Source organism: Microtus pennsylvanicus, chromosome 3 (assembly GCF_037038515.1).
Source record: "Microtus pennsylvanicus isolate mMicPen1 chromosome 3, mMicPen1.hap1, whole genome shotgun sequence".
Lineage (NCBI taxonomy): Eukaryota > Metazoa > Chordata > Mammalia > Rodentia > Cricetidae > Microtus > Microtus pennsylvanicus.
In genome coordinates, this window is record NC_134581.1 from 27,200,053 (window position 1) to 27,219,676 (window position 19,624).

Consider the following 19,624-nt stretch of genomic DNA (forward strand, 5'->3'; position numbering starts at 1 on the left):
GACTAAAAAGAGCAGCATTTTTGACTAAGTTTGGTGCAGGACCCACAAGAGCCATATACACAGGATCAGGACAAACACATGATACTTGAGCTGGTTTCAGAAATGATTCTCCTACCATTCTTTGCCTCCCTTCAAGGCCTTAATGTGTTAGTAAGTTGGGTTTGGCTTGGCAGTGGATGTCCTATGCTCCCGTACTGAGAGGAGCAGAAATCACAGACATACTGGAGTGGTCTCACGGCATCCTTGGCTTTGAAACCATCACGGATGCAGTCAATTAGAGTGTTCAAGGTTTTAACAAAAACACTGAATATTGAGTTAATTTGAAATGCAATTTACCCAGGGATAAATCTAATAAGGTCATTTTGATAATTAAAATATGAAGAAGATAACATGTACAAGAGAACAATGATGTTCATATTCTTGAAATAAAGACAAAAGTAGTGACATTTGGTTCATTTTCACAAATTGCACATGGGTAAAATCATACAGTACTGCAGACAGCTATCGACAAGCAATTTAGTCAAAGAATTTGCTTCTTTGTTTCACTGAAAATTAAAAAGCTGTATGAAATGCATAGCTTTGATTAAGACTATAAATACAGTTTCCTTTTCAATAAAATTCCAAATTTAGAATGCTGGCAAAAGGCAGTGCTGGCAAAGTTTTTAATGCACATGGAAATGCTATTCTATTTTGGCTTCCAGAAGTAGCCCTAGGAACTCCTATGCACCAACGCATTGACAAATGGTCACTTCAGTTTTCTGTGAATTATTTTAAATGTCACCTAGGTACTTAAAGTTAGCGCTTGCTCCCTTCTAGAAGCTAAGGCAGCAGATGCATGAAGCACCTCAGCTAGACTTCCAACTAGCTCAGCAGTTCACCTGTGCTCCTCAGGCCACAAGGACTGCAATCTACATGGCTCCCTGGACACCCACTGGGACTTCCAGGCTCACTTCTGCCCAATGGGGCGAAAGCCGTCATCACTGCACACTGTCCTTGCAGCAATCTCAAGTCTAAAGTCTCACACACTGTGGGGTCTTCAAACTCCACCTCCCTGAAGACAAACTTCATTTGCTGTCATTCTTCATGGACGTCCCCTCCATCTCTTCAGAAGGCATGCTTTGTTGGCTCTGCTGATCAGTTCCCATTCATGCTTAGTTAACTTTTAACCATCTCAGCCTTCATGTAATTTGCTTATTGTGTTTCTCTAGTTTTCACTAAACACAAATGCAAAGGCAAAGACTGAAGCAATCATTTCAAAACACAAGAGCTCACACTAAAGACACACATGAGCATCAAATATTAAAACATGAGTTTTCTCCTGTCTTTATTCTGGGGAGGAGGAATCTTCCTCCTCATCTTCCTCGTCTTCATCGTTGAATGAACAGGGGGTCTCGCCGCGGGACTCAGAGCAGTGAGAGGCCGCACTACTGGACTGGTGACTGTCTGGGGCAGGGAACTGCCCAGTTGCTAAGGCCACTTCGGCATCCAAGCACAACCCTTGGTTCACACTAGCAAGTAAGTTAAAAACACAGATTCATTAGTGTAGTGCAGACAGGAATAAACAGAGGAAGGAGGTACCGCTGAGCAGATCTGCTACAAACCAGACCCACCTGTTGCAGCAGTGACACGGCCCTGGCTCCCCACAGAAGAGCCAGGGCTCTGGGGCTGGCTTTTCTCACCTTGAAAAAATACATACCTTGACTGGGGTACAGCGGCACTAGTGGGCAGGTCTAAATTTGAAACTGATTGGGTAGAGTTCAAAAGCAGTCCCTGGTCTAACCAAGAAGGTCCTGTAGAGATATCTGCAAACACCAAAAAAAGAAAGAAAATGTAGGCTCTGCACTCTGGTTGTTCTGCTGTGCCCTGAAGTAAGCATGGGCTGCACGCTTGGTAACAGCTGGACAATTCTCCTGCCCCATGAAGAACCTGTTTTTTTGGGGGTGGGGTGGGGTGGGGTGAGGCACCAATAAATTCCTGAAAGAGAATGGAAAAAAATAAAGGAAGACAGACTTCAGGGAAAAAGAATTCAAAATAAAACCATCACTGGCTCCTTTTAGTTCAGTGTTCTTGTTTTCCCCAAGACTTATTTTATTATTTTTAAATCATGCGTATCTGTAAAAGCCCGAGAGGGAATGTATGTATACGAGGTGCCAGTGGAGGAAAGGGGTGTGGGTCCGAGCTGTGCGCTGTCTTCCACAACAGCAGTATCAACTCTAACTTAACTACTCTAGCCTCCCTTTGTCTTTATGTAACACCTGACAAGGCTGCTTACTGGGTATAGTAAGAATGTGGCCAGAATGTGGCTATCTTACACATCTACCATCCTCACCATGAAATACTACGACAGTGACATTAACAGCGAAAGCCGGAATTGGACAGAGACAAGACAAATCACAACTGTTTTAGGAGAGACCACACAGCTTATGGATCAGGCAGACAGACACACTCCTGTCACCCTTCCCCCACCTCCCACTGTGTGTGTGCACAGGTGAGACTTAGGACTTGCTAATCAGGCTAGGTCAGCAGGCCAGCAAACCCCAGGGATCTTCCCACCTGTCTCCCTAAGCGCCAGATATGAGCATACATCATCACGTCTAGCTTTTTCCACAGGTGCCGGGGACTGAACTACATACAGATGGTCCCAGGCTTGCACAGCAAGCACACTACCAACTGAACTGGCTCCCAAACCTGTGTATGCAGGTGAAGCCAATCCTGTCGCTCATCAATGATCTATGCTTCTTCCTACCTAGAGGCCCCTCCACTTCCACCCCTGGTGTCATTTGCTTTATAATCCAAAGTAGTCTTAAGATTGTGCTTTCATATAATGCAGTTTTAAAACTTACTTTTATTTTATGTGTATGGATATTTTGTTCCCATGAAGACCAAAAGAAGGCATTAAACTCAAGCTACAGGTGGTTGTAAGCCATGGTGGATGCTGGCAAGTGCACCTGGGTCCTCTGAAGAGCACCCATGCTCTTAGCTGCCGAGCCCTCTCTCCAGGTCTGTGGTGACGGTTTTAATAAAGGTGAGACAGGTAAGAGGTGTTTCAGCTCCCAGGAAACCATAAGGGCATGTCGTGGCATCTCCTTTTCCCTGAATATGCCATGCTTCTCCCACCAGAGCAGACCAGTTCTTACTACACTGTTACTTGCAGGATGCCTCCCTGTCTAGAATGTTAGCTCAGAGAGAACTGTAACCTGAATGTCTAGGGACCTCAGAATTAATGAATGAATGTATATAGTCTCTTACAACAATTGGGTTTTTTTCTGTTTAGTTTTTCAAGACAGGGCATTTCTATGTAACAGTCCCCAACTTGTTCTAGAACTTATTCCCAGCACTTGGGAGTCAGAGGCAGACGAACCTCTGCGAGTTTGAGGCCGGCCTGGTCTACAGAATGATTTCAAGGGCAGTCACAGAGAAATTTTTCAGAGAAAACCTGTTTCAACCCACCCCCCCCAAAAAAGAGAAAAAGATCTCACATCACTGGGCATGGGTGGTACCCGCCTTTAGTCCCAGCACTTGGGAGGCAGAGGCAGGCGGATCTCTGTGAGTTTGAGGCCAGCCTGGTCTACAAAGCAAGTTTCAGACAGCCAGGGCTACACAGAGAAAACAGTGTGTGTGGATGTGCCATGGCATGCGTGTACAAGTCAGAGGACAACTTTTTAAGCAGTTGGCTCTGTCCTTCCAACATGTAGGTTCTGGAGATGAAACTCAGGCTTGGCAGCAAACATTTCACCCACCAAACCATCTTGGCAGCCCTCAAGTTCCCTCCCCCCCGTGTGTGGGGGGGGCATGTGCGTACCATGGCATGCTTGTGGAAGTCAGTGGGCTGGGGAGCAGGCTCCTGTCTCTGGTGTGAGGCAGGATCTCTGGGGTTGCTGCACTACACACTCACAGCTGATCTGTGAGCATCAGGCCCATTCTGTCTCTACTTCCTCATCTCCCTGCAGGAATCCCACGATGAAGATGCACGCTACCAGAATGGCTCTTTGTGTGGGTTTGGAGGATGAAACTCAGGTGGCCAAGCTTGTGCAGCCAGTGCTCTTACTCACTCAGATACTTTCCCATTCCCTTTATTGTACAATTTCTGTAATTGCTATGCAAAAAACATAGAGTCATGTATGCTAAGATAGGAATTCTGTCTAGCCACTGAGAATGAGCCCGTGCACGAATGAGGAAACTAAATAAACGACTACATCAACTTTAGACTGGCCTGCTAAGCCTTTTCTTCACAGGCTAAGGCAGCTGTGAGAGGAGGAAAAAAGACTCCAATTCTAAGAAGAAAAGCAGATTGTGAATACACTTAATAAGAACAAGTCTGAACAAGATGAAATTAAAGCTGAATCCTGTGCTGAATATGAATTAGTGTACAGAACTGTGGAGACCTTCTGCTGGGTCACAGCTATTCAGCTGTAGCATTGCAGAGTATATTTCCTTCTACAGTGGATCTGAAAAGCCCACATTTCTTCACATTATTACAGGCTCTGCACGGTGGTTCTCACACTCTCGTCCAAAGCCATTCCCTTCCTTTCACACTAAAGGGACATGTCCCTTTGAACTGACAGGAAAATCTGTAGCCCAGTCTGCAAATGAGGTCATGAAGAGATCAAACTACAGGGCCTGCTAATCACCCTGAACCTTTCCACTGGGAATGAGAGAAAGAAACTCGTGGTGATTTATTGAGCTGGTCCTTTATTCAGACACTGCTGGACTTGCAGTCCGATGAGGCTAATGAAAACATGGAGCGAAGGGAGCAGGGAACAGTGCATATATGGTTAGAATGGGCTGAGGTGCAGGAGGGGCCGGGGGCCACACTTGCAGAAGGCAGGTGGTACTGACTTAACACATGCAGCACAACAGAAGTCAAATCTCAGTTAAAAAGACCTATGAGCAAAAAGATAAAGCAAACTACCTTTCTGCTTATATTTGAATTTATATACCTTACAACTAATATTAAAACTCTGTTTCAGAGATGTGAAGTCAGGTACAGTGGTGTGCACCTATGATCTCAGCTACTTGGAGGCTCAGGCACCAGGACACAGAAACCCAGGAGTTAAAGTCTAGCATAGACAACATTGAGAGTCCATCTTGAAAAAAATAGCAACAACCAAAAATGTGAAATTCTAGATGAAAAGTCCCAAATAGTTTTAAATGTTCAAGGTACCTTTGAGAATATATAATATTGTTGAAATTAGCAAAACCACAAACATTTCCAAATTAGTGGAAAATATATGAATGTAAACCTTCTTTTTATTAACTATACCTAGTATACCCTTTCAATTTATTTATTGGATTTTTCAAGACAAGAGTTCTCTGTGTAATAGTCCTGGCTGTCCTGGAACTCTCTTTGCAGATCAGGCTGGCCTCAAACTCAAGGAGACCCAACTGCCTCTGCCTCCCAAGTGCTGGTATTAAAAGGTGTGCACCACTGGCACCTAGCTACTCTTTCAATTTATCATAAAAAGAAAATTATGTCTCCAAGAAAAATGTATAAGCAGCCAATAAATACATGAAAAGATGCAACATCCTAAATCATTAGGGAAATTAAATAAAAATCACTGTGAGTTACCATTTCACGTCCACTATGTAAAATTATAACGATGGACAGGGATAGGAGAAGCCTGGTAGTAAAGTGTATAATTATCATTCAAAAAATTATGTATTCAATCACTAGTGCCAAAAAATTGAGGTGTGGAGGGTAGTGAGAAGGATATTTAAAAAAAAAATCAGAAGCCTCACACATTACTTTGTAGAACTGTAAAATGGTATAGGCACTTTAAAAGCCATTTAGTATCTCATAAAAAAAAAATCTAACAGTTCTGCTCCAACAAAGCTGTAGACATGTTTGTAAAAGCAAAACACTAGGGCCGGGTGGTGGTAGCGCACGTCTTTACAGGGAGGCAGAGGCAGGCAGATATCTGTGAGTTCAAGGCCAGCCTGGTCTACAAGAGCTATTTTCAGGACAGCTAGCACTGTTACACAGAGAAACTCTGTCCCGAAAAACCAAAACTAACTAACTAAATAATAAAAAACCAAAACACTAACAATCCAAATGTGTACCAACTGATGAATGAAAATGTGGTACTTTATAAAATGGAATATTATTTACCAATTAAAAAGGAATGAGGACCAATTAAGCTTCCCTAATCCAAAAATCCCAAATCTGAAATGTTTCAAAATCTAAAACTTTCTAAGTACTGACATAATGCCAAAAGTGTAAAATTCCATACCTGACTTCATATGATAGGTCACAGTCAAAACACAAGCATATTAAAATACCCTACAAAGTAACTGGGTAGAATTGTATATGAAACACAAAGAGATATTATATTTAGATTTGGGTGCTATCTCTCAAATAACTTTATTATGCAAATTCAAAGATTCCAAGAGACAAAAAAACAACAACTACAAACAAAAAAAAAAAAAAACGCAGCCAAATCTAAAGCACTTCTCATCCTAAGCATTTTTGGGCAACCAGAAATACCTAATACAAAGGCATGGAATAGCTTGGATGAGTCTATTAAATATACTATGCAAAGTAGAAGAAGCCATTACAAAGGCCACATAATATTTAATCCTGTTTATATGTGATGAAAAACCACAGTCATAAAAACAAAGAAACAAAGATAAAAACAAAAACATTAAAACCAGACTAAACTACTAGTTGCCAGGGGCTGGGGTTGTAGTATGTAGGGAGTGCTAATGACCTGTGGTTTTTATTTATGGTTATAAAAATGCCCAGGATCTGGGTGTAGTGGCACACGCCTTTAATCTCAGCAGTGGCAAGCAAGGCAGGTGGGTCTATGACTTTGAGACCAGCCTGGTCTGTTGTGGGATTCCCCTCTGTATGCTGTGAATACCATTGGTGAATAAAGAAACTGCCAAGGCAGTTTCTTGTTGATAAGGTAGAGCACAGCTAGGCATGGAAAACTAAACTGAATGCTGGGGAAAAAGAGGCAAAGTCAGGGAGATGCCACGGAGCTGCTGCCAGAGACAGACATGCCTAAACTTTACCAGGGAAGCCACAGCCACATGGCGATACACAGATTACTAGAAATGGATTAAATTAAGATATAAGAGTTAGCCAATAAGAAGCTAGAGTTAATGGGTCAAGCAGTGATTTACTTAATACAGTTTCTGTGTGATTCTTTCAGGGCTGAGCAGCCAGGAACAAAACAAGGAGCCCTCCTCCAACACTAGTATCTATAGTCAGCTCTAGGCCAGCCAGAGTTGTGTAGTGAGTCTTTAAAAAGAAAAAAAAAAGTATCCAGGAATTAAGTGTGGTTGCAAACTTTTGTGAATATACTAAAACACCACTGAATTACAAATAGGTGTTACAGGGCTGGAGTGATGGCTCAGGAGTTATAAGAACTGGCTATTCTTCCAGAAGATTGGGTTTAATCCCCAGAACCCACACTGTAGTTCACAACTTCTGTGCTCCAGTCCCAAAAGATTCTGAAACCCTGCTCTGGTTTCCTTAGGCATGAGACACACATGTCCATCGACATACATGTAGGCAAAATACCCATCCACATAAAAACTTTTTAAAATGGACGTTTCATTTTATGAGAATTAAATCTTAATTCAAAAGCCGACTAGGAAAGTAGAATATTTCTACTTTTTAGGGGAAAGTAAAATCTAGTAAAATCAAATTGAAAAATTTTCGCATCATCTAAGAAAGTTCAAGACCCATCCAATGCAGACCTAGTAATTTCAATCTGTAAGTTGCACATAGCATTAGACACATGGATAGACTGTTCAAAGCAGCATTGTATTATAACATCAACTGTGGGGGGGGGGGGGAGAGAACTAGAAGTTTATCAGCACTGAAATGAACAAACTATGATTTTTTTCATGCAACAAAATTTAATGTGGAAATAAAAATGTATGTATTATAGCAACATTAAATATGACAAATATAATGTTAAGTCAAAGAAAATCAAGCCACTAAAGAAAATATCAGTCCATGAAGTTGGCACAGTCCAGTATGTAATCGCAGCACTCAGGAGACTGAGACAGGATACTATGAGTTCAAGTTCAGCCTGGGCTACAAAGTGAGTTCCAGGATGGCCTAGGCTAGAGACAACCAGAAAGACATAAATTTACTGATATCAGAAGACAAAACAATGTTTCTTTTTCCTGCTTATCATACTTGTTTTTGCCTCCAAAGCAGTGGCTCTCAACCTCTGGGTGGCATTCTACCAACTGAGAACATTCTGGTTCTCGCCGCCTAAATCAGTGGTTCTTAACAATGACCTTTTCATAGAGGTTACAAACTAGATATTATGCATATCACATATTTATATTATGCTTCATAATAGTTGTAAAATTATAGTTATGAAGTAGCAGCGAAATAATTTTATGGTTGGGGCTCACCACACCATGAGGAATTGTATTAAAGGGCTGTAGCACTAGGAAGGTTGAGAACCACTGCTTTAAAGAAAAGCAAATGAACAGATAAGAAATAAGAAACTTAAAGCCAGAGTGTGATATACACCTGTCAGACTAGCACTTGGGAGGCTGAGGTAAGAAAGCCAAGATTAGAGGCAAGGCTGGGCTAACAGCAAATTCTTGTTTAAAGAAGACATTCGAGGCTACACCTACAGGTGTGGAGAAAGTCACAGATAGGAGGGTGCACAGGTAGCTTTAACAGAATCATTTTTCTCCTAAGTGATGAGTCACCGAACCAGGACTGTTTAGTCTCTAATTGTAGAAATACTCAGTATCTACTCACTATTTCACAGAAACAATGTAAAACCTGAAGAGGAATATGGAACAGGAAACACAGACCATTTAGAGGTTTTACTGTAAAGAGAATAATGAACATAAGCACAAATCCATGTTTTCTGTTTTTTTTTTCCTGATACTTAAATTTTTTACTATATTCCTTGCAGTAGTTTGACTGAGATGTCCCCAGAAGTCTTGGGCATTTCAAAATGTAGTCTCCAGTATTAGAGGCATGGCCTTGCTAGGGGTAGGCTCTCAGGTTTCAAGAGTCGAGCCATTTCCAGTTAGCACTCTGTTTCCTGTTCCAGCCTAAACACCTCCTGCTTGCCGCCACGATCCACTCTTCTCCCCTGTAACTCTAAGCCCAAAGTCAACCCTTCCTTCTACAAACCCCTTGGTCACGGTGAACTGCCACAGAAAACTAAGACATCTTCTGCTCTCCGAATTCAGATCCCCTGAACAGATAAACACAGCATCCCAGTAGAGTGAGGTAAATCTATTGGTTTTTTTTTTTGTAAAATATTCTTAAGTTCCCCTAGAAGAATTATAAACAAAAACAAAAGGCCAAACTTCCATCAAGCTTTTCACTAAAAGCTTTACAAGACTCTACTCAAACTCTCAGAATTAGAGAAAATATCACTGTGGCCCTAAACTCAGTGATGAGTCAGCCAATTTTTGTAAAATATATACGGTATAGATGTAAGCTTGTACTCTTAAAAAAATCACTTATTTTTTAATTATATAAAGTATTTAAGAACGCCACCCAGTGAAGCTAGCGCATGCTCTCTGAACTGCATTTGTGAGAATGCTTAACAAGTCAGCTTGACATTCGACCGGGTACATAGCATCTCCAGCATACCTGTGACATAGCCTTCTAAAGCTTTCGGGACCAGGGACTTTGCAATTTGCAGGTCTTCCAGAGAGCATTTGCCTGACTCCAGACCGAAGGACATTCCCATCCGCTTCAGTACTTCTATGTCATCATGGATCTCAAAAGTGTTATCAAAATTAAAAAGGTATTCAAACCTGCAAAATAAAGCAAGGATGGGGAGGGTTGAGTGAGATGGCTCATAGGTAGAGGTGCAGGTACCAATCCTGACAACTTGAGTTCAGTTCTCTCCCCCCACCACACCCCTAAATACATAACTTTAACACATACACACCTAAATAGATAAATTTAATAATAATTTTTCTTTAAAGAATAAAGGAGGCCAGGTGGTGGTAGCACATCCTTTTAATCCCAGTGCTTGGGAGGCAGAAGCAGGCAGATTTCTGAGTTTGAGGCCATCCTGTCATACAGAGTGAGTTCCAGGACAGCCAGGACTAGACAGAGAAACCTTGTCTCAACAAAACAAAATAACCCAAAAACAAACAAAAATAAAAATAATAAAGAAAGGAAGTATGGGGTCTTGGTGCCAGAGAGGAGCTCTGCAAGATCTTACACCCTGTGCTCTGTCTGCTTAATTTGCTTCCTGGGGTTTCTAGTAGACTGGCTTATTAGTCTTAGAGAAATAAAGTGAATGCTCAATTTTCCAGCAAGCCACAGAATACTCAGTCAATCAGGAAAACTTTTCCCTTTGATTTGAGATGAGGATGTACCACACTGCACAGTTTGGTCTGAACTCCTAGATTCAGGGATCCTCTTAGGTAACTGGGACTTCAGTCACTTGAACTGAACATATCTGAATTAAATGGAAGACAACTGTAACAAAGCAAACCCAGCCAAATCCTGTCGTGAGGAACTAAGAATAAAATATCTTAAGCAAGTGTCACAGAGCTCAGTATGGTAGTTCATGCCTTTAATACCATTACTTGAGTTTAAAGCCATCTTAGGTTTCAAGATTTCTAGTCCAGTCTAGTCTACAAAGTGAGAATCTGTCACAAACCAACAAAAGTACCACATATAAACTACATAGCAGCTATCAGAATGTTCTTGAAAAGTAATCAGTTTAGATGCCTGAATACACAGCACAATCGAGAAGCTAAGAAAGGGACAACAAGATGTGGCCTAAACTTATCCCCAGGAAATACTTTGGGGAAGGACAGAACTGACTCCTAGCCAGGCCTGAGACCTCCATCTACAGGTTCTGTGCTGTTTGTTCTAGTGCAAGTTCTGAATAATTGTGGGTTTGACCTTCTTATGAGATTCTCTATTAAATGCATGCGAGGTTGAGACTTATACTATTCTAACTTAAAGCAGGAGGCTGAAGTGAGTCTGAAGTATATTAACAAGCTCACAATGAACTGGAAGTGGGCACCTGCCAGAGGGATGATTTCAGGCATCTTTACATGCAGATGGCTTTGTAAACTTAATTGCATTGTGGGAAAGCCTCCAGGCTAATTAAGGGTAAGATTGCTTCACCAAAGTAACTGACAGACAAGATTACGGACCTACCTCAAATAACAAGTGTGTGCAAGCTGCTCCATGAGGGGATGCAAGGCAAGGCATGAGTCAGTGACCACCCAAGGCATAGAACCAAAATAGATTCCAGCCTGGGTGAACAGTGACCACAAACTGTTAAGGTCAATAGTTCCCAATGGTTCCCAACTTTCCTGAAATTTTTAATTCTTCTAAACTTAATGTATTTATTTATTTATTTATCGAGACAGGTCTTTCTTCTGCAGTTCTCCTGGCTGGCCAATGCTGGCCAGCTCATAGCAACCCTTCTGCTCAACCTCCTGAGTACTGGGTTCACAGGCTATGTACTACATGCTCAGCTGTGGAAGCTCTATAATCTAAGAAGAGAATTATATAGTCCTTCATAAAGGAAGAGACTAACTTTAGAGAGTAATTACAGTACGACATTTGTAGGTCACTTCCAAAGATGTTAACCACTTTGAAGGCTTTTCGGTGTTATATGTGGATAGTCCTCTTAAACACAGGTTTCTGTAGAGTCTGGGGATGTGAATAATAACTATGACATCCAACATTTTACTGGGCTAGATATTATGTGAATTTATTTATAGTTTTTATAAATTGGCAAAATAAGTAACTGATTTTAATTTTTTGGTTCTTGAATTCTTCTACATTATTTTAGTGTGTGTGCACAATGGAACATGTGTGGAGGTCAGAGAACAAGTTTTTAGAGTTGGTTGTCTCCTACATTGTGGGTTTTGAGAATTAGAATCAGGTCACCAGATTTGGCAGCAAGCACCTTTGATCCACTCAGCCATTTTGCTGGCCCTAATTTTTATTTCTATGGAGAAAGGAATGAGATCTTAGAAAGGCTAAGAAATTTAAAAAATGAAAACTGCTTGTCCCTAAGAACAGCAACTAGCATTTATAAAATGTTACAGTGACCCAAATCTTTTAAAAGCATTATCTCATTCAACTTCACAAGGCTGTAAACAGGAGCTCCATGAGCAGGCAGGGAGAGGTGCTGGATCACAACTGGGACCTGTCTTGTCCCCTATGCACATAACTTCCTTCTGAAGGACAGGTAAAATACAATGAATGCTCTACTTTGAAAAGTGCTACTTCATATTTGCTAAAGTGAATGGTGTCAATTTTATTTAAACTGTTTGAGATATTTTTGAAAGATTTATTGATTTATGTGTTCACGTGGGTAGAGGCCAGACAAGGCATTGGGTATCCTCCTTTATTACTTCCCAACTTATTTTTTTCAGACAGGTTCTCTCACGGAGCCTGAAGCTCACTGTTTGAACTAGGCTGCCTGAGCAAGCCCTAGCAAACTTCCCGCTCTGCTATCATCACCCCGCCCCCGAGTAGGGTTATAGGTAAGGACGACACACCAGCCTTTATATGGGGGTGGGGATCCAATCTCAGGACTCTGTTTTTACAGCAAACACTTTAGTCACTGTGCCATCTCCCAGTCTTGTACCCAGGATTTTAATGCTCACGTGTTCACTCATAAAAAAGCAAAACCAGCACATGTTATGGCACACGTCTTTTAATCTCAGCATGTGGGAGGTTGTGGAAGGAAGATGAACTGAATGCCATCGTGGCTACATAGTTAGAGGACAGACTGGGCCTTAGACCAAATAAATAACAAATAGCATACTTAAGTATGATATAATAAATGAGACAATTGCTTTAATGCCACACACTAGTCTGATATATTTTCCTAATAAACCAGAACAGTGACTCCTCCTGGGCCCTTGTTGATGTCTAACTTACTGCAGTTACCTGCTCAGTTACCACAAAAGTGACACACATGACAGCTAGGGCCCAGGTACCACCATATGTGTGACAGGCAAGCCCAACATGGGGTAGGGACTGTATGGTAAACAACAGCGCTCACTCTTGCTGAAAACAGCACCATGCCCGAGAACACATTGCACATACCCCACTGAACCCAGGTGAAGGGCTGTAGACAGTGGGGTGCACCATCTTTACGTGGAAGAACATCAGCAGAAGGCAGGCCCTGTACCCCTCCCTTAGTTCCTACTCACTTGTCACTGGAGATGCTGCAATCTATGACTGTTTTTCTGCTCGTATTAATGATTATAAATGGCAGCTGAATGGTGGAATTCAGAGCTGGAGGGCCCTGGTTTTGCTGTTCATTTTGTCGATTTCTCTGTACCAGGTTTTTAAAAGCAATTTGCTGTAATGTTCAATAAACAAAAGGTGATCATTTAATATGAAAAAGTGACATTGAATTTAAATGAATTAACATACATTTTAAATATCTATTTCAAACTTCGAGTATTTAAACATCTGTACTAGCAAATAAAAAGTTAAACATGATAAAAGATTACAATGATTAAATTCAATAAACACATTTCAAAAGTAGAACACATATATTTCTTTTATTTTTATTTATTTATTTTTTGAGACAGGGTTTCTCTGTGTAGTCCTGATTGTCCTGGAACTCACTATGTAGACCAGTCTGTCCTCAAACAAAGAAATTCACCTGCCTCTGCCTCCCAAGTGCTGGGATTAAAGGCATGCGCTACCATACCCGGCAAAATACACATCTATTTTGATGATGTCTAACTAAGATAAATATTGTGGCCTCTGTTTTCCATTTCCCAGAGTAACAGGCTATCAGAGATATGGGAGGACTCAGCAGCACAGGCAATAATTCTCTTTAGAGTGACTCCAAGTAAATTTTGTATCAACTCACCTCATTCGGCATCCTTAGACACCTTTTTTATCTAGTTCAGAGTTACACAATTCCTTTAAACCAGAGAGTACTCTCAGGATGACATCTGGCATACTCAAAACAGAAAACAGATAGAAGCAGCAATGCCCTCCTGACGGCAGGAAGGTGGGTTCCCCCGCAAGACGACCAATTTTAAAAAAGAATTTAGGCCGTCTCTCTTTCATATTCTCATGAAACAACGGTTTTCAAAAACACCAAATTCATCTTAAATTAAAAAAAAAAAAGAAAAATCTTACTTATGTTCAGAACTGTTTCATTTCAGGTTTGGGGCCTTAACTAAAGTTTGATTTACAAAAGTATCTTAAAATGGCTGGGTTCCATTTCCCTAGAAAATAAACACTGTCTCTTAAAACTCACTGTTCAAAAGGAATACCAATTTATTCTAGTGTTAACTGTCCAACTGTCAATGTCAAAGACTATCAAAATTACCACTATCACTACGACTATCAAACTTAAAAGTTATATTTGTTATTTTCTATTCCCACAAAACAAAAGTAGGCGGCTGGAAAGATGGCTCAGGGCAGTGGTTAAGAGCACTGGCTGCTCTTGCAGAGGATCCAGGTTCTATTCCCAGCGCCCAAATGGCAGCTCACAACTTGTCTGTAACTCCAGTCCCAGAAGATTCAACACCCTCACACAGACATACATGCAGGCAGAACACCTATACACATGAAATAAATTAAAAACAAATAACAGCAACAACCACCAACCCAAAAGTTGCTTATATTCACTCCCCAACACCTCTTACATCCAGAGAAAAAAATGTGCTTCAACTAGAAGTGAGAAAAAGAATGAAGGGGTCAAACACTTGGCTGACTTATAGACAAGGTGTCCAGGTGGGTCTCTAACTTGCTGTGGACCTAAGTAAGATCTTCAATTTCTGGTCCTTTTGCCTCTACTTCCCAAGTGCTGTGAGCATAGACCGGCCATCATGTCTGTGAGAACACAGCTTAGACGGGGTTGAGATCTCATATGGAGGGAGCTATGTAAATAAATGTTTGAATTAAAAAATAATTAGCAACAGTATAAGGTTTCTGACAAAAAGTTAATTGAGACTCTACTACATCATAAACCTATGTTGTTTCAGCCAGTGCTCGCTTGTGTTGTCCTGTGAGCTTAGACTCACAAAATACAACGTGACCACTCTGCACTGTTAATGCCTTCACACCTCAGTTAAGACAATCACATAATATGAACTGCAGTGTTTTTACTCTACAAAGTTTTCTATTCTTGTAGAAAATATCAAAATTATAAAAAAGACTTGTAGTATTTCCCTACCACCATTCCTCAGCATATAAATATAAAATTAGTTTATCTTTTGATTAAATTGTATTGGAATGCTTGATTTTAAGAATATTGTTGCTTGAGCTGGACATGATGGCACACACCTTAAATCCCAGCACTTGGGGACAGAAGCAGAGAGATCTCTGAGTTTGACGCCAGACTTGTCTACAAAAGTGAGTTCCATGCCATATCCTGTAGTGCACAGAATATGCATGAATTTCTTGAAGGGAATTCATATTTTTCTAAGAATTTTCATGTACCTATTGCAATTGTGGTCAAAAAAGGAACATTTTCTGATTGAAACTGTGTTAATTAAAATGATGTATGATCTGTCACCATTTTTAGGCACTGTATGATCTCCAGGAAACTGGCAGGCCTCTCTTTAACTGTTAACAGTGCATGCTTGGCCAGTATACTGTAAATAACCTTTACTAAATGTGTTTGACAAGGACCATAATTAACATCACTTACGAATTGTGATAAGAAAAAAGCCTTTGTTTATTGATGATGTGAGTGGCTTTTTCCATGTGGCACCAGGAAAGAACCTGATTAAAAGCTATAACCAATGGTACTGATCTATCCGTCAAAACTGTCTTTATATTTGACTGTAGTTTAATGGTATTTTCAGCTGGGAAAGTTACCAGATGTAAAATGGCTTAGTTCTACTGAAGATAGGTCTTATTAACGAGCAACTTTTCTCACAAGCCATTAACAACTTTTTTTCAGGTGTTAGCATCTGTTTCAGGAACATGGCAGTGTGTTTACATGTCGTCAGAAGTTTTGTTTGAATGGGATTTCTAAATTAATTGACTTAAGTAAACTCAGAAATGGGGGGGAAAGTGAGTTCTAGTACAGTCAGAGGCTACGTAGACAAACTCTGTCTCAAACCAAGAATAACATTTTTTTGAGATTAGTACATCATTAAATTAATTTTGTCTTGAGATTAGGACAGAATTTGGATAATTATGCATTATATCCTAAACGTACTTGTACATCATGAATGAAGTAATTATACAAGGTGACAGTCTCAAAACTGACAATGATAAAATCAAAGTAACAACTCTGGGAGATGTTGAAGATACTTCCTGACCTGCAGTATGTATCAAATATTCACATTTATTACTATTATTGTATGTGTGTGAATGAGGGCAACTTTAGGGGAGTTTCTTTCCTTCCACCTTCTGTGGTATTCTAGGACTGAACTCAGTTCAGCAGATTAACATTCCAAGTGTCTCTACCTACCAGCCATCATGCTAACCTCAATTTTTATGTAAAAACGAAGTCACATTCATTACCAGTTTGAAAATTTGCTTGTCATTAATAAATGGTAAATTAATATTTCTTTATGGTTATTATCATCAAGTGCTTGATCTGTATACCTATATACTCATGCCATTTCAAATTCCTCGGACTAAAGGGAGACATTAAGTAATAGCATGTAGCCCAGCAAAGTCATAAACATTCCCAAGAAACTGTGCCAGCTCTAGTCAAAGAGACCACCAGGGGGTCCAAACAACATCTGCTTGCTTCAAATGTCCTTGTGGGTATCTGATTAACCACTGTTTTGAAATTCTTATCTGCTGATAGTCATTGTTTTAAAATTCCCCTATATCCCAGCCAAGGAATTCAAAAGTTGTATACTTTTACCCAATCCTTAAATCAAAGGGTTGTGTCACCGTGCTTGCAGTTTTTCCCTTTAAAGCCCCTTACCCTGAAACCTTGGGGTCATTTTCCCCCACCTGCTGCGTCAGTGATGGATTATGGAGTGACTGATTACAGTCCTAGTTAGCTAACTTGTAATTAATAAACTCCAGTGTGTTTGCATGGAATACCAGCTCTGTGGTGGTCTTGCTTGGGGGTCCCATGATGTGAGTACAACAGAGGAATACAAACAGTGATAAGGAAGAGCTCCTATATACTTATGACTCACTGTTTAATAGCACCAAAATTGTGTAGATGATGAAAGCAGTTGGAACACACTTGCTGTGGGACAATGGTTTTACCCTATAAAGATTTGTTTCTTGTACTTGTTTAACAAAATGCTGATTGGCCAGTAGCTGGGCAGGAGGTAGAGGCAGGGCAACCAGGCAGGAAGTAGAGGTGGGGCAATGAGAACAGGAGAATTTTGGGAAGAGGAGAGAATCAGTATACAGTCCTCACTCAGACACACAGCAATCAAGATGTGACTACCTTGCCAAAAAAGGTAACAAGCCACGTGGCTAACATAGATCAGAATTATGGGCCAATATAAGTTATAAGAATTAATAAGGGCAGTGGTGGCACATGCCGTTAACCCCAGCACTCGGGAGGCAGAGGCAGGTGGATCTCTGTGAGTTTGAGGCCAGCCTGGTCTACAAGAGCTAGTTCCAGGACAGGCTCCAAAGCCACAGAGAAACACTGTCTCGAAAAACAAACAAAAAAACAAACAAAAAACAAACAAACAAAAAAAAAGTTAATAAGAAGCCTGAGCAAATAGGCCAACCAGTCTGTAATTAATGGAGGCCTCTGTGTGTTTATTTGGGACTAAACAGATGTGGGACCTGATGGGACAGAAACCCCAGTCAACACATACTGTTATTTTAATCTTCTTTTGCAGTGCTGGGTATCGAACCAAAGGCCTTGTTCTTACCAGGCAAGTACTTTACCACTGAGTTACATGCCTAACTTAGTATTTCTATTTTAATAATAAAAATAAAATTACCTCCTATGTACTGTGGACTGATTTCCTTATCTGTTTTACTCCCTTTGGCTTTTTGTTCTTTTCAGACTCAATATCATCTGTTGCAGAGGCTGAACAGCTTTTAAGTGTATTCCTTATGGAAAAGGTTTAAAGGCAGGAAAGGACAATTAAGTAAGGCATGCGTTATCTATAAGTATAATGTAGTCACACTACTTATCTCAACTGTCAGCTTGATGAGAATCACCTGGGAGACAGACTTCTAGCCATGCCTGTGTGGGGCTGTCTTGATAATACTAAATGAGGTGATGTTCTAGTTCCTTTCTGTTGTGTGGTAAAATACTCTTGACCAAAAGCAACTCAGGGAAGGAAAGAGTTTTTTTCAAGTTACCGTCTATCACTCAACAAGAACTGGAAGCAGAAATTATAGAGGAATACTTGTTGTTTGCAGATGCTCTCCCTCCCTTCCTCCCTCCCTCCTTCTCTTTCCTTACACAACCCCAGACCACCTGTCCAGGGAATGGTGCCACTGGTAGTTGGCTGGACTCTCCTATATCAATTAACAATCAAGATAATCCCTAACAAGCATGCCCAGACACCATATGATCTGGGAAATCCTTCAACTGAGACTCCTTTCTTAGAAGACTCTAGGCTGTGCCAAGTTGATAGTTAAACCTAACTAGGGCATGTGAGAAAAGTAACTAATAAACAAAGATAAGAGGAAGTGGTGGCATGTAGAAGTAATCGTTAATCTGTGTCATATGAGCAGTGAGTTGAGACGTACTAAAAAAAGCAAAATCAGTTTAGCCACAACAAAAAAATTAATATACAGGGACAACTTGCATAATTTATTTTCTATGACTACTTTGTAAATCTCATTTGATAAAAGGAATAAAAATGAAGCATTAAGAGGAACTAAATTGTATGTTTATAGAAAACCTGAAGATACTGTTTTCAGTAATAATTTGAGTTTCATTTACAGTTTGCAGCCACCTGAGTCTATGAATGCTGCGAAGCTGCCCTTAAGTTTTAAAATCTTCTATAAATGTTTGGATTGAGAGAAAGAAGAGAAGAGAAAAAAATTAGGACTTATAAATTATAGGCATGTTTCTGGTATAAAGATAAGCAAAGGAGCCGGGCGGTGGTGGCGCATGCCTTTAATCCCAGCACTCGGGAGGCAGAGGCAGGCGGATCTCTGTGAGTTTGAGACCAGCCTGGTCTACAAGAGCTAGTTCCAGGACAGGCTCCAAAACCACAGAGAAACCCTGTCTCGAAAAACAAAAACAAAGAAAGATAAGCAAAGGAAAATAAATATTCACTTTCATTCTTTTTGCTGGGCACTTAAACATTCCAAAGCTCTATTGTTAGTATTCAGGCATCTATACTGGCCTCCCTTGGGATCCTGAAAGAATACTTCCTCAGCTGCAACCACTAAAAGTACCTCCTGTGCACATTTGCATCCTTTTGTTTTAAAAGGTGGGCCTTGCCCACCTCTCATCTCTTTCTCTTTCCCATCACTCCAGTCCTCAGGGATTAGTCTCTGCCCCTTCTTTCTCTTCTTCCAAAAACCTACTATGCAAGCCCTGTTGTACAGAGTGATTTCTTCGAACTGTTTTTTAAAATTATAACATTGGTTCTATGACCTCAGCAGGTTCTCCTGGTGCTTCCTCCTACCTGCCGGCAGTCTGAGGCACACTAGGACCCTGGGACCTGGTTCACATATAAAGCCTAACTTCTCAAACAAAAGGATCACTGGGCCTCTCCATCCAACACTGGCATGATTGGTGAACCCCCACTTCTCCACCTCTGG

At 40.6% G+C, this 19,624-nt stretch overlaps 1 protein-coding gene across 19 annotated transcripts in view; it reads right to left on the reverse strand.

Annotated features, from left to right (window-relative positions):
- Window positions 1-393: 393 nt before the first annotated feature.
- Window positions 394-19,624, reverse strand: part of Tfdp2 (transcription factor Dp-2) — a 118,813-nt gene continuing 99,582 nt past the window's right edge. For all 19 annotated transcript variants that reach the window (XM_075964962.1, XM_075964956.1, XM_075964957.1 and 16 more), the window contains 4 exons: window positions 13,141-13,292; window positions 9,587-9,753; window positions 1,697-1,802; window positions 394-1,508 (listed from right to left, as the gene is read on the reverse strand). In XM_075964962.1, coding sequence (XP_075821077.1) covers window positions 1,325-1,508; window positions 1,697-1,802; window positions 9,587-9,753; window positions 13,141-13,292 — 609 coding nt within the window. In that variant the 3' untranslated portion in view covers window positions 394-1,324. The remainder of the gene's footprint in view (window positions 1,509-1,696; window positions 1,803-9,586; window positions 9,754-13,140; window positions 13,293-19,624) is intronic.